Below are 23407 nucleotides of genomic sequence, written 5' to 3' on the forward strand. Positions count from 1 at the left end.
CGCCCGCAGCAGGGGGCACAGACCTGGTCTCGCTCCGCTGTCAAGTGTGCTGCAAACTATTAGATGATGGCGACAATGACCATACCCAAGTTGGGACTGCTTGGGCTCAGGAATAAAAGCCAGGGCACCATGAAGGTGATCCGGCCTGGTGCCCCAAGAGGGCCCTCCTCGTGGAGCTCGGAGCCTAGCTGCAGTCACGGGGAGACATGGGGTGAGCTGCAGGCAGATGGAGGGGCTCAGGGGGCCCAGGTACAGAGCCTCTGCTGTGCCCCCAAAGCCACAGCAACCGAGGGAGGAGGATCCAGCTTCCAGCCTCTAGACTTGGGGACAGATTGGATGTGGGGTGACAGGCAGCAGGCAGGCTGAGGGTGTGGCAGCCCTCCCCGGCCTGAGGCCCCTGGAGGAAGAGGAAGGGGCCACAAGGAACAGGACCTGAGGGTCAGGAGACCCCAGGAGCTCTGGGGGCGTGGACACAGCTCAGAGGACGCATCTAAGAGAGAGAGAGAGAGCCAGAGCAGGCACAGGTGCGCGAGCACACACACAGACGCACACACAGGTGCACACACACGCACACACACACACACAGGCCCTGAAAGTCACGGGAGCAGCTCACTCAGGGAGGGCTGTCCTACGGGGGAGTGGCTGCCAAGGAGACACGGGGCTGGAGTGGGGGTACATTTCCAAGTACTTACTGCAGGTCAGGTGCCTTCTGGCCATAGCGGGGCCCAGCTGGAGCCTAAGCTGAATCCATTGCTTCGGTTTAGACAAGTTAGGGCTTGTCAGAGGGGCGGCCCGCCAGGCGTCCCCAGACCATGGCCGGGGATGGGGGCAGGGCACCTCAGAAGGTCAACCCCTCCTTGAAGGGCCCCAAGGGGCAGCTGGAGGGGCTGCTCTGAGAACTTGTTCATTCACTTCTGGTCCCCCCCTGGGGTCTCCAGGCCCCCTCCCTGTGGGCTCTGGGCTCTGGTCTCGGGAAGGCGGGGGCTGTGGGAAGAGGCAAAGCATGGAGCCACCACGGCCCGCGGCTCTGGAGACCGGGGCAGCTCTGACACTGGGGGGCCCCGGGGCCTGCTGCTAGCCCGGGAGACCAGAGCCTGGTGGCAGGAGCGGTCATGCCCAAAAGGCCATCTCGCCCTTGCCAGACCTGAGCTGCTCCTGAAAAGGAGAGAGGAACTGGGGTAGAAGCTATTGAGACCGAGTGCCTGCAAGGTCCTAGAGGAGGTCTGGGGGTGCCCGGGACTTGTTGGGGGCCAGGTCAGGGGCTGATAGGAGTTTCCTGGAAAATCAAGGTGTCAGCAGGGCCGTGCTCCCTCCAAAAACTCAAGGGGAAGCTCCTTCCCACTTCTCCCAGCTTCTGGTGGCTCCGGTCCTTCCTTGCTTCAGGCTACCCCTCCAGACGCCCCCTGTCTTCACACTGCTTCGTGTGTGTGTGTGTGTGTGTGTGTGTGTGTGTGTGTGTGTGATCTCTCTCTGCCTCTCTCTTATAAGGACACTTGTCACTGCATTTAGGGCCTACCCAGATAATCTGGGATGATCTCTCCATGTCAAGATCCTTAACTTAATCCCACGTGTGTGCGGGGGCATTTCAGCCTGCCATAGGGCCGCAGGTGTTGGCTGATCTGGAGGCCCCAGCGTGACGGTGGCCCCCAAGGCCTTAGAAGAAGGGAGAAGGAAGGGTCTATGCTCTCCGCTCTCAGTCAGGGAGACAGTGGACACTCAGAAAAGAGAGGGCCCTGAGGCCGGGCCAGAAGTTCCCCTACTTCAAGGCTGGGCTGAGGAATTCCTGTCCCCAGAGGAGACTGTGACAGCCACACCAAAAGTAGCAGGAGGGAGACCAGGCAGGGGGGAGGGGAGGCCGCTGCTGGGCCCAGGAAGAGGGGTGTGGTGAAGTGGGGCCAGTCAGTCGGCTGAAGAAAGCAGGCGGCAGTGGGGGAGGGGGAGCACTGGAGGCAGGTGACAAGGCGGGGGTGGTCAGTAGGAAGAGGGAGTGTGGGTTCCTCTTATGCAGTCAGTGGGCAGGCTGGAGGGAGACGGGCCTGAGGGCGGGCCTCTCGTTCTTGGCTTTGTTTCTTGGGCCAAGAACCCCTTTGAGACGTCCCGGGTGGAGGCAGCTGACCATGTAAGAGTCAGGGGCACCAACCAAGGCCTGGGGCTCCTGGGGGGGCAGGAAAGGGTAACAGCACAGTGCGGACTGAGGAAAGGAACAGAGGAGGCTTCAGGGAAGCAGGGAGGTCTGGGCCGCTCAGCCAAACACCTTCTCCTGCCGCACCCCGGCCCGAGTTGCGGGCCTCCCTGAAGCTGCCCCATTAGCATTTTCAGTACAGGACACAGGCCTTGATGTAAGGAAGAACTTTCTAGAACTTTCCCCCCACCCACCTCTGTGCAGATGGAAAAACCAAGAGGGGCTGGCCAAGGAGCAGAGGCCATTGATGACAGTGGGAGAGTTTCCCTGGCACCCAGGCTCGCTCACTTCCCAGGTCTCAGACCTCCCTCTTGACCTCAGGCCACAAGGCTGGGGACCAACAGTTTTGAACCACAGGAAGGGGGCCATCCCCTCTCCTAGCTCATTAGCTCTTTGGGGATTGCCATTTGCCAGAGACTGGGCATTTTCAGGACATCCCGTGGAGCTGTGGTCCAGTCCCTTCAGCTCTCCTGAAGGCCACATACCTTGTTCCTTGGCCAGCTGACTTTGGCCACAGTGGGCCTCATCACAAAGGCGTGTGGCACAGCCAACTCTGGCCTGGGCTAGCCCTTGGCAGTACCCCTAGGAAAGAGACGAAGGGGTGGTGGTGAGTGTTCCTTGCCTCTGATTTTTCTCCCCTCGACTCGTTTCTTCCCTCTGGGTGTTCAAGGGCAACTCCAGCAAGAGGTGGGAACCAGACGGACTTCACGTGATGGTGCCAATGCCCCCACGTGGGCAGCCATCGGCGATCAGTAGGTCCCTGACCCCTGAAGGAAGGTGGTGATCCTGTCCCAAAGGAGTCCCGGCTCTTCTCTTCAGCCACTCCCGGGCCTGCGCGCGTGAGCCTCTCCCCTCCCTCTAAGCACCTCTCCTCCCCGGGCTGCCAACACATTTCTGCCCAGAGGCTGACCAATAACTGAACGTTTGCCAGCAGCCAGGGACCTCAGGCCAGGGACCAAAGGACATGCCACCAGGCCGGACTGCAGGAAGCCTGCCACACCGGGCGCGGGGACCCAGCTTGCACCTGTGGGGTAGAGGAGGCCAGAGGCTCTCGGGCGTGCTCCCACCCTCTACCCTCCCGGGAGGTGGGCCGGCAGCCCAGCTGCACGATGGGCTTCAGGTGGGGTCCGGGGTCGCTCCGAGTGTGGGGCGGCAGGAAGAGCAACTCCAAGACGGTGGGAGGCTCCGCAGGCAACGCTGAGCTCGGGCACAGAAGCTTCGGCTCTGGGGCTGTGGGGCCGAGGGAGCCAGACTCACTGCCAGCTGCACCCGCTGGGGCAACCCCCCACCTGTGGAGGCACCTGCAAACCCACAAGAGAAATGCACAAGTCGTGTGTGTGAGTATGTGTGAGCGAGCATGTGAGCGTGTGTGAGAATGAGAGTGTAACAACATGGGCGGACAACTGCGTGAGAGCTCGGAGCGTGAGTGTGTGCGCACAACTCAACCGGCGAGCGTGGGCACGAGCGTGCGTGTATGTAAATAATTGTGCATGAGTGGGAATGCGGTCGACTAGGTATACAAGTGTGTACAAGTGTGCGAGCATGACAGCATGTAACTCTATGTGAATCGTTGGGTGGGAGCGTCTGCACGTTGGCACCAGTACGTGTGACTGACTTGTGAGTGTGTAGCGTGTCAGCGAGTAAGCGTGGGCTAGATGAGGACGGTCTTGTGTGTGAATGGGAGTGCGATTGAGCACATATGCAAACTCGGGGGAGCTATGGTAGTCCCCTGGCCCAGGGCAGACCCTTCGAGTCCTATAGGTCTCTGTCACAACAAGCACCTCCTCCTGGAAGGCTTCCTTGAGCTCCCCCCCCCACCTGCACCATCTTTCGCTCCCTCATCAATATTCCCTGAGGGCCCTTACCCCACTTTTCTGACCGCACATTCACTCTGCCCACCAGCTCCCTATTCTGTGGCCCCTACTGTGTCCCCAGTGCCCAGCACGGCCCTTGCACACAGGACACCCTGGGACTCTGCTTGTCCGAGGCAAGAAAGAATTTGTGGCTATGTCCAAGTGTCTTCTACCTGCCGCATTCTTGCGCTCTGAGCCCTGCATGCTCCGAGGTGGTGAGGCCTACTTGTGGGCCTGTCACTTCTCTTTCCTACGCTCAGCCCTCTGGGGATTCTGATGCCCTCAGATGGTGGCAAAGGCCTCCTCTGAGTTTGGAGAGGAACTGAGAACTTGGGAACTGGGAAGCTTGGGACCCTAAAGACCGGTGGCACGGGTCAGCCAGCTTGCCCCTGGCTGCAGGGTGTCCATGGGCACACTCGGTGTGTGCCCATGGATGTGCCAATGTGTGCTGGTGCGTATGGTCTTCCCTACATCGGGGCTTGTCTGTGTCTGTCTCCACTTGTGCCTGGAACGTATGTGTCCCTGTGCGTCTGTCTCGGGTGTCCACCTGTGTGCAGTAACTCTGCGTCCTGTGTAATGGTGTTTATGTGATAACCTTTTGGGGTCACAACTTTGAAAATCTGCCATAAGCTCCAGTTTCCTCCCCAAAGACGCTTTTAGTTGTCATATTCCCAATAGCAGGCAGCTCCAAGAGCATCATGACCCCCTGGGAAACCTCAGGCGCCCAAGAAGCCCTCGCTACCACTCAGCAACCCCGCTCCACACTCCACCTGACTGTGAGGGAGAGGGCCCCCGAGGACAGGGGTCTTGAGAGGGAGCAGCAGTCCGGGTGTCCCAGTCACATGCTCATCGCTCTTTCCCTGCACTCCCAGGTGCCAGGGCCCCCAGGTTTCCAGCCAAGCCCACCTCTCATCCGCTAGCGCCCTCCGGGGGCACTGGCAGACCCGGAAGGACAGGCACCCCCGCGCATCCCCGGGGACAGCAGGGCGCGCTCCAGGAGCGTGGCTCTGGAGCCCCGCGGCCCCCGCGCGGCGCGCCGCCCCCCGCGCCCGCTCCCTCCTCCCTTCTCCTCCTCCCCCCTCCCCCCCACCCCCGCCTCCTTCCCCTCCCTCCCTCCTCCCTCCCTCCCTCCGCGCTCAGAGCTGCGGCTGGAGCCGAGCGCGCCGCGTCGCCCGCCGCCGCCGGTGCGGAGCGTGAGGAGCACTCGGCCGCAGCTCTCGCCTGCCGCGGAGGGTCGCGCCCGGCGCCTCCGGCCAGGTCGCCCTGTGCCCGGGCCTTTCCGTCCTTGGAGCGGATCGCTGCCCGCCAGGCGCCCGTCTGCAGCGACAGCAGCCGCTGGAGCCGAGGCCGCGGCGTCGGCCGTGCCCGGGACCGGGTAAGTGGTGCCTGGGGCGCGCAGGCAGGGGCGGGCGGGGCGGGCGGGGCGGGCGGCCCAGCAGGTGGCGCGGCCGGCAGGTGGGGGGACGCGGGTCCCCGCCCACCGCACCTGCGCCCCGCGTCCGGCCTGCGTGTCCTTGCGGCGCCGCGCGTCACCTCGGGGGCCCTGGGCTGGCGGGCAGCGCCCCGCACCCCGCGCCCCGCATCCCGCGCGCACGCGCATCTCCGCCGGTGGGGGGGTGGGAAGGCCGCCGGGGGCTGCGGGCGGGGTCCTGGGCGGGCAGAGCCTGGCCTCCGGGGCCTGGGCTAGAGCCAGGTTGCGCTGTGCACCTTCCCAGAGTCTCTCGACACCCCCTCCCCCCGCCCCGCGCCCTCGCACTGTGTCATCTTCCCCCAACACACTGAGAAACCCTCACGCGTTCCTACACTGTCCCCCGCACGCCCACACAGCTGCCCAGCAGACCCTGCCACCTGCCCGGGCAGCGCCAACAACAAGCCTCCCAGGCCACACTTTCCATCCCTCCGCCCACAGCTGTCCTCCCCCTCCTCACCTGTGTGACCTTGGCCAGATGGCTTCTATTGGGCCTCAGTGTTCTCTGGGTTTAGGATTCTGGAATTTGGAGGCTGGTGCGGCATCTCCCAAAGGAGGGAGCCCTGGGTCTCCGCCTTGGACGGGCAGAGTCTGTCTTTAGGACCTGGTCCCTTTCCTTCTGCTGGTCCCTGCGGGCTTAGCAGCTGGCCCTCTGAGGAGGGGTGGCAGACAGGACAGAGGCATGGCCCAGGGCTGAGATGTAGGCAGTCTTGGGGTGGGGGCTGGGAAGAATGTGTGGAAACAGTACCTCAAGGGGCAGGGCAGGACCAGCACCCCTCAACGAGGAGCTTGACGCTCCCCGGGGCCAGGCAAGTGAGTGTGCCCCCTCGGTATTTCAAAGATGAGGTCATTGAGCTTTGGACCCAAAGTGGGTTCCCGCTGGCCACAGGAACGAGTTCAGCCTTGACCCTGGCCAACCCAATCTCCCCTGGCTCCCAGCCTGGAAGGCACCCCCCCCCCCCCCCCGTTCACCCACTAGCTTTGTGTCCCCTTCACTGCCATCACACTTCAGTAGTCCGTGAGCATTATAAGGCAGAGAGCCCTTGAGTGCCCAGCATAGGCCTGACTCCAAGTGGGTACAGGTTTCTGTGTGGCACGTTCATGACCTTGACCTCGCTGAATCTGCAGAATCACCGGATGAGAGAGGCAAGGCTGGGCTCTTTGTTCCCATTTCTCAGTTGGGGTAATTGAGGCCTCGAGAGAAAGGACTTGGCCCTACCTTGACTGGATGGATGGATGGACGGACGGGTGGGGACACTGCCAGGAGCCTGGTGGGGCAGAGCGCCTCCCATGTGTTCCAGCACCATTCTGAGCAGGTTCCTGGAGGACCCCCCACTCCCCCCACCCCCGGCTGAATCTCTCTATCCATATCACATGTAAGGTGTGCTTTGCACTGCCCTCTTGCACAGTTGAGGAAACCAAGGCCATGTGGCTGGTAAGCAGGGAGCTGGGAGCCCCTACCAGAACTGGCCCACAGAGGAGAGGGTTGGGGGGCTGCCAGGGCCTTAGGCTGGCTGAGTGTGTGCGGGTGAGCTGGCCCCTGGAGAGCGAGCCAGTTGGAAGGGGCTGGACAGCTTCGGTCCCAGGGCATTGATTGTCCCTGCTGTTGGCCTGGAGGAGAGGGACGGCCAAGGACACAGCTAGTCTTGATCAAATCAACCTGGTCCCTGCCCCGTGCTGCCAGGTGGTTCTAGCAAAGGGGCAGGCAGTTCTGGCACAGAAGTGTGTGTGTGTTGGGGGGGGGGAGCGCAGGCAGATGGAACTGGGGTGGCGTGGGAGGGGGCTTTGCGCAGAGCCAGAAGGAAAGCCATTCCTTGGGGAAGGAAGCCCCCAAGGTTAAGAGCGCCCTGGGGAGAGAGCTACAAACAGCAGGGGTGTGGCAGCAGGACCCTGGCTGGCAAAGGTGGCTGGAAGGGGGTGTCTTGGCCTAACCAGGAGCTCAATTTGGTGCCAGCTCTGGGCTTGATGGTCTTTGTGACCTTGGCCAAGTCCCTTCCAGGCCTAAGGAAGGTAGGGGTGGGTCTCGGAGAGTCCGCTGACATTTCAGGATTCTAAGCTGGAACTTCGGAGGTTGAATCATTTGCGAGCGAGTGGGGAGAGGCCAGGCCCTGAGTCAGTGAGCACTCTCCGTCCCCGAACATCTTCTCCCAGCCCAGGAAGGCAGCCAAGGGTGCTGGGGTCAGCTTTGGTCCCTCCCCCTCCCCCAGCGTGGCTTATAGAGGGGGCCCCTCCTGATCCCGGTGGACAGGACAAGAGTGCCCTGGTGGGTCGCTGGGGGCTCTGAGAGCTGGTGCCCTTGAAGCCGGCAAAGCCAGGCCTGGCTTCCTCCTCCCGCTTACAGACCAAGTTGTCGGCACGCATGTGGGCTATGCCCATGGCACACCCTCCTTCCACTCTTAAACTGAGGGCTGCTGTCTCCAGCAGAGGTTCCGAGCACATCAGATAACAGCAGTAAGGGCAGTAATAAAAACGGCACTCGCCGTGGACCGGCCACTCTTCTTCCCAGGGCTTTGTGACACTCCTTCGCTTCACTGAAACGGCAACCCAGTGAAGCAAGGGCCGGTACTATCCCCATTTTGCAGATGAGTGGACTGAGGCCCAGAGAGGTTAGGCAACTTGCCCAAGGTCATGCAGCCAGCAGGTGGCAAAACCAAGATGGGAAGGCAGGCCAGTAGTTGTACACGTGAGCTGATTATCGAGGGCACCTCTAGCCCAGGGAAGACCCTGCAGCTCCGGAGCTGAGCCAGCTGGGCCCCCGTCTGCCCACTGAGAGAAATGGACAAACCATGGATTTATAGCGATCCAAAGCAAGTTGGGGGATGATCTACTCTTCAGTAAAGTCTGCGTGGCCCCTCCAGGTCACCTCTACGAAGGCACAGTCTCGGTGTGCATGAATGGCAGCTGACAGACGGGGACCTGGGCTGTGGCAGCAAATGTAGATGCTCAAATCTGACGGCAGGTCGCCCGAGAGCCTCATCACTGCCGTCTCCGAGTTGGGCCCAGGAGCCAGGCTCTGGTTGTACCTTTGCTGGGCAGGGCGGGCAGAGACCTGGAACATGCACATGTCTCCTCCCCAAACCCGTCATTTCCCAGAAAGCTCGTCACTGCTCCTCTCTTCCCTGCCCTGCCTGGCTGGAAAGCCCTCCCCTGCCTGTGTGCCTTCTGTTGGGTGGGAGGTGCTGGAAGGTGGCCTGGGGTACCGCCTGGAGAGCGGGATCTGAGCCCACACGTCACCAGGATGGAGGGAAAGGGGAACTCAGATGCAGGAGTGAAGGCTGGGCATCCTGCATTGCCAAGGTTGGGAAGGGGATGAGGTCGAGGGCCCATGGCTGAGGACGTGGCAGAACCCACCAGAGCTCCAGGATGAAGTGGTCCAGGTGGGAGGAAAGCGCTGGAGAGTTCTCCTGATTCCCACCTCCCTAGGACTGGCAGGGAGCTTGGAGCACAAGAGGTTTCCAGAGACTTGGGTTGAAACCGGAGTTGGGTGGGTGGGGTGCTAGGTCAGTGTTATTGGAGAGCACCTGATGTGAAGTGGTCCTGAGCCTTGGGGTCTGTAGGTGGGTCCCTCGGTAAAAGGAAGCCCCTTTTATCCAAACGAGTACTTCTTTCCTGCAGCACCAATCTTGAGGCACCGTGTGGGGCTTTGCAGTCCAACACGGTACCACTCACCACAAGGGGAAATTTAATTAAAATTCAGTAAAATTTAAAATTCAGTTTCTCAGCCTCACTAGCCACACTTCAAGTGCTCAGTAGACACACGCGGCTATTGTGTCAGACAGGGTAGATTGAGAACATTTCCATCATTCCAGAAGGTTCCGTCACATAGCGCTCCTTCAGAGCTAGGACAGACTCCAGGCCTCACCCAGACCCTGAGCTCTCTGCCCTGCCTGTCCCCCCACGGCTCCTTGAAAGGGAGTGTGTCAGTGGGTATGGATGGCTCTGGGCAGCCTGTCTGTCCCCTGGACAGGTTGGGGGCCTCTGCCACCATTGCCAAGGGCTGGCCCAGGTGCCCCCACAAACATGGTGAGAGAGCGCCTCACTCTGGGAGCAGACCTCCACGAGGCCCTGGCACACACTAGCTTGGGGCCAATGTGGATCTGGTCCTGCTCCATTCTGATTAGGCTCCTGCCATGTGCCTCAGGCTCGCTCACCTGGAACACGCCGGAGGGGCCGTGCAGCTCTGCACAGATGGGTGAGGTTCTTGGGTCTAAAACAACAACAGCAAAAATAACATTGACTTCCTTCCATTTAAAAATAATGCTCTTAACATGAAGATTCATAAAACACGGAGAAGTAGAAGATGGAGTCCATTTCTTTTCACATTACTGTAATTACACCATGGGCAAGATTGTGTGATCTATTTTTTCCTTCACAGAAGCACTTTCTTTACCAATATAATCCCTTCCTAAATGATCTTGTTCAAAATGGATATAGTTTAATTTTTTTTTTTTTTTTAAGATTTTGAAAGCAGTGAAGTGCTTATTGCAAAACTCAAGAAAGAACTTGGCCTGGGCAAAGAAGGGACTCCAAATTTATCCAGCAGCCGGGACGTACCGAGCCAGTCCTCGGGGCTGTCATTACCATTTTTAATGGCCGAATAATATTCTCTCAAGAGATGACCATTTGCTTAACTCTTTTGGCTATCTGCGAAGACCCAGGCAATCAGACCCGCTTTGGGGTCATACGTGAGGCTCTGCCGAGCATCTTGGTGGGTGATATTCATCCTGTCCCGAGGAGCGAGCGCCCAGACAGAAGCTCGTTCTGCCAAGCTGTTCTCCAGAAGGGCTCTTTAGTACATCCGAAAGACTGACTCACGGAAGCCTTGCCAATGTTACATGTTATAAGCAAACAGCCGGGCAGGAGTATCTGGGGCCAAAATTTCTGCTTCAGTATCTATTTCTTTAATTGCTCATCAGAGTGAGCAATCCCTCCACACGTTTATTTCGTTGTACCTCTCTCTCTCTCTCTCTCTCTCTCTCTCTCTCTCTCTCTCTCTCCTAGTGACCTGTCTTTTCTCACCTTTATTTGTTGAGACACTAGGGTTTTTCTTGCAGGTTTAGACAAACTTTACTCGTGAACGATATTGACAACGTAGCATACTTGTTGCAAGTGATTTTGAAAATTCTTTGAATTTTTTTCGTGTACGAGATAAACACTTTCCGTGTCATCCGTTTTTTTTTTTTATTTCTTCCATTACTTCCGGGCCCACAAAATCCCTTACAAAAATCTGAGAGCTATCCATTTCTTGGTTTGCCCAGCATGTGTGCGCGTGTGTGCCGCTGTGTGATGCCTCCTTAGTCGAGATGGGTTCTGATGTGGAGTAGGGCTGTGGGCTCACACCTTGCATCTTTTAATACCTGACCTACAGGTCACACCTTAGCAATCTTAAAGCAGAGCAAACCTCCTTTTCTCGCCACAGACACTGTGGGTCTCCCTAACAGACACACACAGTGCAGGCAGGAGAGCGTGCTCAGAAGCAAAGGCTCACAGATGAGGATGGCCAGACAGCCCAGGAGCACCAGAGCCTCCTGATTAAGAAACAGAAACAAAGCTGGCAAGCCGGGAACCGGGGAGCTGTGGGAATTGACACCCTCGCCCAGGCTGCTGGGACTCGGGACCCAGAGGGTCTTTGGGCTATTCTTCGGGAGTCATGTCTCTGGCTTGCCCCCAAGGCAGGAGGATTCCAAAGAGCCACGGCAGTCCCTTTTCCCCCTCAGTGGCCTGGGAACACCAGCAATCCCTGAACCATCCCGACCCTGGGCATCCACGGACACTGCCGTTTGGGCGCAAACCCTGAACCGGGGTTGAGACTCGTGGAGCGTCGGCTCTCTGCCGACCCACTGTCTGCACGATCGATCGCTGACACGGGCCTGATGGTGGCGTGGGTTGTGACCGGACACAGAGGACCCTTCTCCACAGTCAACCAGCCCGGCAGAAAGCGCTCAGTGCCCTGGGTGCGCAGCGTGGGGAAGTGTTGGGGCGAGTGAGTTCCGGGCCACGTTCAAGCCTCCACCTGCCACGCCAGGTCCAGGGGACCTTCCCTGACACCCTCCCCTTAACGGGCTTCAGGTCTGGTCCTCCTGGGAGAACTCAGGGGCCGAATTTCCCATTTTGGTTTGGAGCCACAGGCCTAGGAGGGAGGCTCTCAGTCTAGACACAGGCGGTCTGGGCTCCTCGGACTGTTGGGGTCCCTGAGCCCTGCCCCGTGAGTGGGGTCACCTTCGCAGTCAGAGGAAGGCTCGTACCTGATTATCCCAACACCTGCAGTGGGACAGGAGCATAGGGCACAGACACAGGCACAAGCCAGAGCAGGGTGCCCCCCACCCCACCTGGTTCCTCCTTCCCGTGACCCCTCGGTTTTTGCCAATGGGTGGGGGTGTGGGGTATGCTGGGGGGAAAGTCAGGCCCCACCACGTTCTTGTCACAGTAGAGGTGTCCCAGCATGAGAGGGGCCCTGCAGGATCTTCGTGGAGTCCTCACAGGCCTTTGCAGGAAATGCCTTCTGGCTTTGTGTGCTGGGGTCCTCCGCCAGAAACAGGCTTTCAGTCTCTGGCCGGGCTTGATCTTTCGGGAGATGAAGGTCCTGCCAGAGTCGCCGGTCAGGGCTGGTAAGGTGGCCTTGCAGGTAGCCCTCCCTGTCCGCCACTCTCCTCTACCAGCGCCTTTGGCCGCAGGTGCTCCTCCAAAGTTAGCCTGGAAAGGTGGTGCGAGCGTATTGGTGTCCGGGTCGTAGACGGCCAGCTCGACTCAGCTCCCATCTTTAGTCTGAACACGGCTTCTCTGCTTCACCCAGCACCCTTGCCACTCCCTTCCCGAAGGAATGCCAAGGCCAAAGTCTTTCCTAAGTGCTTGGAGTGACCTGCACCTAAGCTCCCCATATGGTGACAGTCCTGGCCAGCCCTTCCTGCATGTCCTGTTGGCTCTATGGACCTGACTGGAGCCTCCAGCCCAGTCAGTACCACAAGGGCGGAGCCCAAGTTTGCCCCCCACATCCCCCATCCCCCACTGGCGCCTGGTCTTCCAGACTCCCGCCGGCCACAGGAAAGTGGGTCTCCTTCCCTGACGGTCCTCCTGGCCCCTGACCTTGACCCAATGAGTCTCCCCAAGACTGTCTTCCCAAGGGCTTCAGCCTATTTCCAGAAACCAGATCCTCTCCCTGCCAGGACCCACAGTGGGGTCCCTGTGGAGCCTCTCCCCAGGAGGGACGTGTGTGTTTCCCGGTCGTCTCCTTGTTTAGTCACCCCTGGGCCTGCAGTGACCCATGGCCGTCAGCTGCCCATAATTCCAGTGGTTTGCAGCTGGCTTAGGGGATTGGAAGCTGGTGGGGGGCAAACAGAGTGGTAGCACAGATGGAGTCGGGGAGACTTGGGGGAGGATAACTCCATTCTATCCCTGTGTCCTCTACGAAAGCCAGGAGGATGGGGCTCTGCTACCTCCGAGACTCCACTTGGAGTTGGAGGCACGCCCCAGAGGCCAGCCACAGTGTTCCTGGGTCTCCGCCCACCTGCCCCTCCTGAGGCCACAGGCCAGGCCCCCCCTCTGTGCTCTGCGCTCTGCGGGGCAGGCCTGGGACCCACCAGCTGCTCACGGGATAGAGCCGGAGGGGTGTAGGCCACCATGAGCCAGACCACGGGTATGGGGGGAAGGGGTGCCGGCTCGGGCTCCCTGCTGCAATGCAGTCCCCTCCTGAGCGGCTGTAATTGGATAATTAGTGTCATTATGCTTCCTGCCCATCGGCTAGTCTCCTGCTCTCTCGCACTCGCCTTCTCTGGCAGGAAACAAATGACTGCCTTCCCCAGGCAGAGTTGCGACCCCTGTAATGACTCTTCAAGGCCCCAGCTGGAAAGGGCCCTCTGAGAGCCAACCGTGGGGGAGTGTAGACTTCCCTTGAGAAGCAGCCTGGGGAGCTGGTGGTCCCCACAGCGTCCAGCACTCTCCAGGAAGGATTCATGGCCCTGGCCAGCTTGAAGTTGACCCCAGAAATGGGGAAGCCTCTAAGCATCTCCCAGTGCCAGCCCCTGACCAAACAGAATGTTCTGGCCTGGCTAGTGGAGTCCGGTTTGGACCTATGAATTCTGGGATCCAGGTGGGCTCAGAGAGAGCTCAGGGCTTTGGACAGGTGGAGGGCAGGGGGGCGTGGCAGAGGGAGGACTCGATAAGAGGCATCCCCTATCTCATCTTCTTTCTGGGGAAGCAGGCACCCAGGGGACCTTGCCGGGTGTGCGGGTGTGGTGGCTCCCTGTCCCCAGAGCTCACAGCAACCCAGCCAGCAGGAAGGAGAATCCAAATGTGAGAGCGGAGACCCAGGGAGGCTGAGTGCCTTGAGCCGGCAGGGACAGCCAGCCCTGACTCCGGTGGCCTCACTCCCGAGCCCTGAGGTTTATGGGGACAGATTTCCTGTCTAGCCACTGTGTTGAACTCTTTTAATTGGTTCTAATCATGTGTTCATTGCTTTTCTGGGGTTTCCTGGGCAGTCACTTGGCAGAGGAGCAGTGTAGAATTCTCTGGAGCCAGACCACTTGAGTTCATGTTGGCTTCTGCTCCTTGTTGGCTGTGTGACCTTGAGTGAGCTCAACCTCTCTGTGCCTCAGCAGCCTCAGCCCTAAAGCGGGACCAGTAGCACCGAACAAATTGGTTACAGTGTAACTCTGTCCAGCATGGAGAACAAGGTTTCGTGCCGCCCAGGTGCTTGGCATTGCCTGTGACCAGACTGTTTCAATCCTCTCACGGTTCTGTTTGCTGCCTTGGCTAGAACTTCCAGGACAGTGTCCAATACACAGGTGAGAGGGAGCCCCGCTCTGGGTCCCAGGGAACCCACAGAAGTGTGGGCCTTTGTTAGGTCTTGGAGACTTCAGGAAGGCATGGGGGGGTGAGGCAAGCGCTGGTGACATTCCTTCCCTTTAAGGACACAACACTGCCATTGGCCCTATCGCCCTTCTGTCCCATGTGTGGTCCCAAGTGTAGTCCAAAAGGAAGCTGCGTCCCTGTCCCTTTGCTTGAATCCCATCGGCCAGGACCTAGTGTCACATGTAGTAGCACCCGAGTTGGGAGAATGTAGTCATTTTGCTGGATGACAAGATGCCTGATTAAAAATTAAAATACAACGTTGGCAAAGAGGTGCAGAAATCGGGGAATGTCTAGCAAGTCTCTGCCACAAGGTCCTGGGGATTCGTCGGCGCTTCCTAAAGCCATCTCGCACAGACAGAACGCAGACGTGGAGGCCAGGCCTTCCCCAGGTGTTCTGGCTCTCTTCTGGTCTCTCCTGAGGACAGGGTGGGCTCAGTACCTCTAGAAAATTCGCGTGGAGACTGGGGCCGCACTTCTTCTGGGTAGAAGAGCCGGTGGCGGTGGCCACCAGTGAGCCCAGCTGCACAGCTTCTCTGCGTCTCTGCCACCTAATGGGAGGACCACGGAGCTGCGGCAGGATGTGGATGGTGTCAGAGGTCACCGAGCGCAAAGGGAGGAGTAGGGCAAGCGTGGAAGGGTCCGCTAGGGTTTCCATTTCAGAGAGTGGGATGCCTGCCATCACCGGACCCAGAGCAAGAAGGGCCGTGAGACCCGTTCAGTTTCTTGATTGTGGTTAAATACAGAGCCCATCCAATGTGCCACCTTAGCCATGCGCAAGCACACAGGTCCACGGCACGAAGCGCATTCCTACGTCGTGCGGTGCGATCGTCCCCGCCATCCTTCCCCAGAACCTTCCCATCTTCCCGGACTGACGCTCGGCCCCCGCTGGATACTGGTGCCCCCTCGGTGTCCCCCAGCCCCCCGGCGCCCGCCATCCCGCGCCCCATCTCTCTGCGCCCGACTGCTCCGGGCGCCCGCCCCGGGGTCGGATCGACTCCCGCGGCACCTGCCCTTTTGCGGCCGGCATCCCTCGCTCCGAGGAATAGCTCCCGGGCTCACCCCGGTCACGGCCGGTGTCTGAGCTCCTGCCTTCTGAAGACGGAAGAATGTTCCGCTGCCTGGAGAGACCCCGTTTGGCTTCTCCGTTTATCCCTCGATGAGCCCTCGGGCCCTTGGGGCTGCTACTGGGACTCATGCTGCTACGAACGTGGGTGCGCATCTCTCCCCAGCCCCCTGCTTTCACTTCTTTTAGGTACAGACCCAGACATGGAATTGCTGGCTCCGAGGCCAAGTGTCTCGTTCTTTGAGGAACTGCTAACCCCCGGGAGCCACTGAAGGCAGGCAGATGTGTGGCATCAAAGCCGGCTGGGCCCTGGGATCCCCAGGCTGAGGGCTTCGCAGACTCCCAGTGCCACCCGCTCCTGACTATGATGCTCCGACTGGGACTGAGCGTTTTTTAAAGTTCCCTGGTGCAAAGGGGGCCCCTCCACATCTGGCACCCACTGCTGTAGATTCAAGTCCTGGGCCATGAGCTAGCCAGGGTACTGTAGAAGTTCGCCCACCTGTAGGCAGGGGCTAAATCAGGTGAATGGAGGTTTCTCTGGCTTCCAGAATCCTCTTTGGCTCAACCCGAATTAACAAGGACTTCCAATGGCTGTAATCTGTATATCTGTCTTTCTCCTGGCCTCAGACGGTCCTTTGAGTCTGGACTAGGCACTGGGAGTCCCCGAGGTGGCCCTCTGGCCTGGCTACGGCCTGACAGCCCCTCCCTAGGGGCAGCCCTGCAAGGGCAGGGTCCGTGGAGGTGGAGCGGCAGTGAACTGGGTATGGGCGGGCGTGTGTGCGTGAGTTCATGAGTTCAGGAGTTCGGGGAGAGGGTGCCCCGGCGGGGCTGGCGGGGAGTGGGGGAGGGGGGCCGGCCCTTTTCTGCTCTTACTGTTTTTTCCCAAAGCTGTTCCCCGTGAGAGCTCCTTGGCGTGCGTCCAGATTGTACCAGGAACAAGGGGGAGGAAGGAACGGGGAGTGGGGGGGGGGCGGACCTGTCCCTTTAAATCTGTTTCTCTGTTTTCCTCCTCCCTGGGCTGTGAGGGCTCAGGAGCCGCAGTGACGGTGCCTCTGAAATATTAATGAGGCTCTTCTCTGCCTCAGCGCCCCCCCTCCCCGCACGGGCTCCCTCACTGCTCTGCTGAGTGCAGGCCTCATCCTGGGAGCCCTCCTGTCCCCTACCAGGTGCCCAGCCACGGTGTGTCATGCACAGGGAAGGGGCGGAGCCAGGCAGTAGGGAGAGGGCCTGGCCAGGGAGGGGGGTGCCCAGCCGCATCTTCACCTGCCGGAGATTAAAACCAGGCCCAGGAGAGGGCAGGGCTCTGCCACTGGCATTTCCAGGGGGGCCCTGCACCCACTTCCCACTTCCCCACCGGGGGCCCGCAACCCACATCTGGGCCAGCCTCCGGTTGGTTGGGGGGGGGGGGGGTTGCTCTTTTTTTCAAGAAATCCCCACAGCAAGTCACATTGCTGAGCCATGGATCCTTCTGGAAGGCATCCCTTCTTGGGGTGGATCTGTCAGGAGCTAGCAACGGGCAGTGTGCCTCAAGGAGGACCAGGGTGGAGGGCACGTGGGCCCTCAGGCCCACATCTCTCACCCTCTGACCGCACCTCAGATGTGACTTGGCTCTGCTGGCTTGTGTTGGGCAAGCACAAGGAGCATGTTCTTGTCACCAATTTGCTGACCCCCAGGGGTGAGGGCACTGTGACTTGGGAGTGACACAGATGCTGGGACTTCCCGGCTTCTAGTCGGTGCTGCCAGCCATGCTGCGCCCATCCTGGGGACACATGCCCACTCGGACCCCAGTGACTGCACACTGGTGGCAGTGAGCACTGGCTACAAGGGGACCGGGCTGCCACCTTTGGCAACAGGCTGAATTCTATCACGTTGCCCCTGTGACTCATGGGATTTCATTCCTTGTCCCTTCCATAAAGGTGAGGGTGCGCTGCCCACATGGAGGAGGCAGCTGGGTAGAACATGGGACCAGGCTCCCTGGGGGAGCACAAGTCTTCTCTCTCCTGGCAGCCAAGGGGCTTAGTTGCTACCAGTGACATGACTCTCCTCAGGGACACGGCGAGGAAGGGCCAGCAGGTCTGGGATCATTGAGCCTCCCTGAGCCTCAGTATCCACATCTGTGAAATGGAAAGCTGTGTTCTTGCCCCCTTGCTTGGGGCCTGGGGACAGGAGGCATCAGGGTGGCAGTTGTGTGACAGGCCTGAAAGTCACAGGGCAGGGGGGAGGCAGGCCAGGGAACCGGCCACAGATCCGTACACTAGCCTTGTGCCAGGAGAGAGCAAATATCAGGAGGCACGAGGCCGTCTCTGTGGAGGTTTGCAATTCAATTAAGCCAATTAAGGTCTGAAAGATGAAAGAGTACCAAAATGGTATGTTCCCTTCGCTTTTAGTGCCTACAAACCGTTCTAGGCAGCCAGCCCAGGCCAGAAAGTCTCTGTCAGGCCTTCAGAACTGATAGGACCAGTCACTTCTGTCCTCGGCCATTCCAGTGATGGCTACTGTCCTTATTCAGAATGAGGGAGGCAATTGCCCAGGCTTAAAGAGAACCCAGAATAGTATATGCCATTTGGTCTCTACACCAGCCAACAGTCACGCAAGATAGACTTTGATTTAACTGATGGCTCCTGTCTGCCCTGTTGCCTATAGAGTGAACGAAGACGAGGAATATTAGCATAAGCACGGTGTTCCCCAAGAGGGGACCCCCACGCCCAGACCTGGGTGGAGCCCCTGGGCACACTGAGAGTGACCTGCTGGAGGCCAAGGCATTCCTGCGCCTCGTCCCCTTGCCCTCTGTCGTGCTCTTCAGGATGGCGACCCCCCCATAAAAGGCCCCTGTTCACTGACTCCTCCAGGGCCCGTCCCTGCCCAGGGCTGACCGTGTAATAGACTTCCTGCCAGTTCAATAACCACCTGTCTCAAAATGCTTGCGACCCCAAGAGCAGGGAAGACACGCTCACAGGTTACTGCGATGCTGAGCAGAGTGGCATAGGGACAGGGCCAGATTACAGACTCATCAGCGATCAGTTTTGGCAGAGGCTCTGTGGAGAATGTTCTGCTTGAACTGCCGCTCAGATTTGTCTGTCAGAGGTCGTCAGGTAGAGCGGGGACAGAAGGCCATGCAGGGCAGGGTGCGTCCAGAGCGCAGGGGGCTGGCCGGGCCGTGCACTGGGGCAGGGCGGGTGGTGCCACGGGTATGCCAGTGTGAGGTCCCGGCGGAAACAGGGTGTGGGGCTTTCCAGAAGCCAGTGCAGCTTGGAGGCAGCGAGAGTGGCCGTGCGGGAGAAGCAGTGACTCAGAGCAGGGTGGTGACAAGCCGTCCGACAGGAGGGAAACCGATGAGGTGGGGGCTGGGGGCGAGGGGGTGCGCCCGGCAGTGGGTGGGGTGCCAGGGGATACCGAAACTCAGAGGGGCAGCAGCGCCAGCTGAGAGGAAGTGGTAAGGGCAGGAGCGCCCTGCGTCCCACAGAAGGTCAGCCTTTGCCTCCCTGCCTGGTTCCCTTCCCATGAGTCACCACAGGCCCCGTAGGCCCAGTGATGACAGCACAGCAATTCGGAGCAGTTCAAGGACCCTGCGGGACTGTCTGGGCCACTGCTGTTGCTTAATCGAGGGCAGGGCCGCGCTGGGACCATAGTAGGGCCCAGGCGGGGAGGACAGAACCCACCTTCGGGGAGCCCTGTTTGTTGGGGGGGGGTGGGTAGGGAAGGAGAGGGCTGTGCCTCGGGCATGAGCAGGTGATGATGGTGTGAGCTCCACCAGCATCTGCCCCTGAGCCCACCCACCTCCGGATCTTTTCCTCTGTCACCACCCGGAGCCCTCGAATGCCATCTGGGTGGGGCTGGGCACCTTCCAACCGAGTCTTCTCCAAGTGGGTATAGAGGTCAGAAAGCTAAAAGGGTTCCAAAAAGGAACAAAATCATTCATCTGGCTTCACTTCTGGAAAGAACTCCAGGGAGTCCCTAGGCAGCTCTGTGGGGCCACGCAGGCACCTAGCTGGCCCCTGGGGCCTTGGGGCCCGAGTGGAAGGTGTGGAATGTAGGCCAGTGGCCTCCCCGTCAGATGCATGGGAGCCTGGGGTGAGCGTGGCCATTGCCTCAGCCTGGGAGGGGGCGCCCACCTCCTGGGCTGACGGCATTTGGACTCGGCTCAGGGACAATTGCCGCACATTCTTGCTAAATGCCCCCCTACCCCCAGCCCTGCCAGGACTCACACCTCACACAGCCCATTGGTTGGTCTCTCAGCGGCCCTGTTGGCCTGGGGCCTTCTTCCAGAGCGACCTGTGCCTCTTGGTGGGCTGAAACCAGTGCCTGCACAGATGAACCAGACCCTGTCCCCTCCGCTGGGGATGCAGACCCAGCACTGCTAGTTCCCCCAGGTCGTCGAGTTGGGAAGGGAGAGACATGGCAGCGGCGCCCACGGTCAGAGAAAGGTGTGCCCGGCAGGAGCACTGTCCCGGCTTCTGCCCCTCCAGTCTGTCCCTACCTGGCAGCCCTGTGCTCCGTGATGCCCGTGTCACTGGTGGCCCCACGGGATCTGCAACTCCTGGCTCCCTCCGACCTGTCCCTTTACCTGCCTTCTCGCTAGCATCAGGCTCTCTTCTCTCAATGTGCGCCTTCCAAGAGGCCTTCCCTGGCCACCGCTGGGGACCCGTGTCCCAGGCAGAGAGCACAAGAATCCATTCAGTCCTGTCACCTCCCTGTCCCCAGGACAGACGGCCAGTGCAGGCGCATAGTAGATGCTCAGTAAGGATTTGTCAGATGGCAAACCGGAAAGACGGGCTGTGGGAAGATGCGCGGGACTGGAGAGGACGGCGTGTTCTCTTGTCTGCCATTTTGTTCCCACATCTTCCGGCCATGAAGGCTGCTCCATGGGGAGAGTCTGGAGGATTAACACTTAGGTGCCCAAACTTAAAGAATGTTGACCACTGTGGGTGGTCATTTTCTGGGCTGCCTCTCTGCGTCCCAGACCTCACAGGTAGGTGCTTTTTCTTGACAACACAGAGCCAGTGTCGAAAGGAACTGAGGCCTCCATGTGTCCCGAGGCTCCTCGGGGCTGTAGGCATATGGAAATGGTCCTATGAATCCGTCATTGGGGGGGGGGGGGGGGGCAGAAGGCCATGGAGGGGAGCAGATGGCTGCGTGCTGTGGCACAGGGTGATGGGGAGTCACCGGTGACCCGTGGCTGCTTCCCGCTTTCTCCACCACCTCTGCCTTTCTACTCCGTTTCTCTCCTCCTTCTCCCTATTCCCCCCTCCCTTCCCACTCCTGCCCTCCTTCTCCCTCCCTACTCGCTCCCTCCAGGCCACCCCACCTTTCTTACCCCAGCCCCCCAGGCACCCTCAGGGCAGCAGAGACACCCTGCACACTAAGCCTTGACCTGGCTCCCAGCTGGCCCTGTCCATGGCGGCTTGGCCTGCTTCCCAGACCCCGCGCAGCCCCGAGCCTGAAACCATGAGCCACAGAGGCTGAGCCAGAAGACTGCTGCCACCACCACTGTAGGGGATTTCTACCTGCCATGGTGGGCCAGTCCTAATCAGGCGAGAGCAGGGAGTGTGAAAGCTTTCACTCAGGATGGGGCAGAGACATGGGGAGAATTGTGGCACGGATAACACCCCCCCCACACACCTGTGCCACCGTTCAACCCCAACACATCACTGCTGCTTCAGTGGGGATTCCTAGAGGGATTCAGAGGTTGCCGCAGACCGCTTCTGGGAGACACTAAGGCCTCCTCCTGCCCCACCTAGGCAAGTCCTCCTGCCTTGGGTGCTCATGCCGGGAAGGACTAGGGGTTGGCCTGCCAGGTGGGCCTGGCAGGGCATGAGGGCCACCAGCCCAGCCTCGGAGGTGAATTTTGCAATCAGCAACTCATGGCTCAGGCTGAGTGCAGATCTGCAGAGAATTCTGGAAGAGTGGACCTCAGTTTTGTCTCAACTTCACGCCTGGCTTCTCACCTCTCTCCAGGTGTCCGCGTTCAGCCACGTCCCCACCACAGCTCTCTCCACAACACTTCACCCAGACCTTAGGACGCCTGGTGGCCACCTGCCCCTAGCCAAGCCTGCAGCTGTGAAGAGGTCGGGCACAACAGGCAGGATGGGCGACCTGGCCAACAGTTCCATCGAGTTCCACCCCAAGCCCCAGCAACAGCGGGAGGCCCCCCAAGCAGGTGGCTTTGGGTGTACCCTGGCTGAGCTGCGTTCCCTCATGGAGCTCCGAGGGGCTGAGGCGCTGCAGAAGGTCCAAGAAGCCTACGGGGATGTCAGTGGGCTTTGCAGGAGGCTGAAGACCTCGCCCACAGAGGGTAAGACTGCCAGCAGAGCCCCAGCGCAGGCCGCGTGTGTGCCAGGGACATAGGGCCATGGACCATCTGACACCCCCGCCCCTGTCTTCAAGGGGCGTCCTGAAGATGTTCCATACCCCCTCCCCAGGGCAGGCCTGGCCAAGGTGGCGCTCCTGACCCTGACTGTGCCCTCCCGTAGCAACCGTGCCCCACCCCACGCCACCAACAAGAGATGCTCTGTGTGGGCAAGGAGGTCATCCTCTGCGCACCGGGGGTCCTCGAGGAGCTGTGGCCTGAGCCCCTCCGTCATCAGCAGCTCCTTGCTCTCGCCTCTTGGGCTTAAACAGCCTCAAGCAGCAGAGAAGGGGAGGGAAGAGACAGCACGGTGTCGGCGTACGCGTGCGGGCTGGGCCCCAGCCGGAACCCCAGAAGCTCTTCTGAAATGGGGTGGGACAGCCTCCCAGCGCAGAGGAGAAGGAAGACAGGGCCCCGTCTGTATGTCCCAGGTGCCCTGTGTGCTCAGCCCTATGTCCAGTTAAGTGGCCCAGGAAGAGGCAGGGGTGTAGGGGATCTCTCTGGAAAGCGAGCGAAGCAGAGTGCTGAGCACAGTGGCCACAGAAAAGCAAGCCTGGGGCAGTATGGATCTGAGGGGAGCTCCTGCAGGGAGTTTAAGGAGGCTGAGGAACCTCCTCTAGAAGGTTCCAGAGGCAGAGGCCCAGTGACCATCTTGGGTCCCTGCCGCTGCCCTGGAGCCCTTTCCTCCCTGCTCTGGAGGCCAAGCTCTGGCCTGCCCCGCAACAGCCTTTCCCAGCCCTGCCTCTTGCGTCTGCCGAGAGGCTGGGACCCCCAGGAGCCAGGTTTAGCCCCAGACTCCAGCAATTCCAGTGTTTTTCTGCCCTGGCTGGCTCCTCCCTGGCAGGACTGCTAGGGCACTCCCAGCCCAGTGCCAGGCCTGCTCGCCGACCCTGATCGATCGCGGCTGTCATACCTCTGTCTACCCCAGGCCCTGGCCATCCTCCTCGTCCCCTGCCCCCTGGCCCTATCCATCTGTGGGGCCACATGGGCTGGAGCAGGGGGCAGAGATGGCCCACCCAGGACATGGTGGGCCCAAGGGCCAGGCGAGAGGGTTCCCTCCCAGCCAGGCCAGGAACTCCCAGCCTCTGGCCTTCCCAGGGCCGCCTGGATCTCTCTTGCTTGTGCTCTAAAAGGACCCAGCCTGGTGTGTTGTGTTACCGGGGCAGATGGCTTGGCTCAGGGCCAAAGGGATTTCTCTCCTTCCCTCCTCCTTACCCCTCCCAACCGGGATTTAGGGCTAGGGGGGAGGCTGGGGTGGAGGGCCATTTAGCCACAAGGGCTATGGCCTCTCCCAGATAAAAGGAAGCAGATGGGCTTCAGCTGGCAGCTCTTTCCTCTGCCTGTCAGGCCTTGTTAAATATTTAAAATGTCAAGGCCCCTGGGAACCTGCCTGATTCTGCCACAGTGCTCTCCGGAGCTTGCCCGGTGCCTGTGGAGGGGCAGGCGTGGAGAAGGGCAAGCACCCAGGTGGGCGGCCTGGCCGCAGCAGAGGGATCCAGCCAGGCCTGATCTCCACCACGAAGCACGGTCACTGTGATGACTACCCCTCCCATCCCCAAGCCCGGGAGCCCCAGCCCCCACCGCACCTGCTGCCTTGGCCCGGAATGCTCCTCCAGATGTCCCTACTCCTGCCCAGACACAGTGGCCT

General features: G+C 60.1%; 1 protein-coding gene across 4 annotated transcripts in view; it reads left to right on the plus strand.

Moving 5' to 3' along the window:
* Positions 1-5181: 5181 nt before the first annotated feature.
* ATP2B3 (ATPase plasma membrane Ca2+ transporting 3) overlaps positions 5182-23407 on the plus strand; it is a 55712-nt gene continuing 37486 nt past the window's right edge. For all 4 annotated transcript variants that reach the window (XM_059156628.1, XM_059156629.1, XM_059156630.1 and 1 more), the window contains exons 1-2: positions 5182-5410; positions 21369-21705. In XM_059156628.1, the coding sequence (XP_059012611.1) occupies positions 21498-21705 (208 nt within the window). In that variant the 5' untranslated portion in view covers positions 5182-5410; positions 21369-21497. The remainder of the gene's footprint in view (positions 5411-21368; positions 21706-23407) is intronic.

Source organism: Mustela lutreola, chromosome X, assembly GCF_030435805.1.
Source record: "Mustela lutreola isolate mMusLut2 chromosome X, mMusLut2.pri, whole genome shotgun sequence".
Classification (NCBI taxonomy): domain Eukaryota; kingdom Metazoa; phylum Chordata; class Mammalia; order Carnivora; family Mustelidae; genus Mustela; species Mustela lutreola.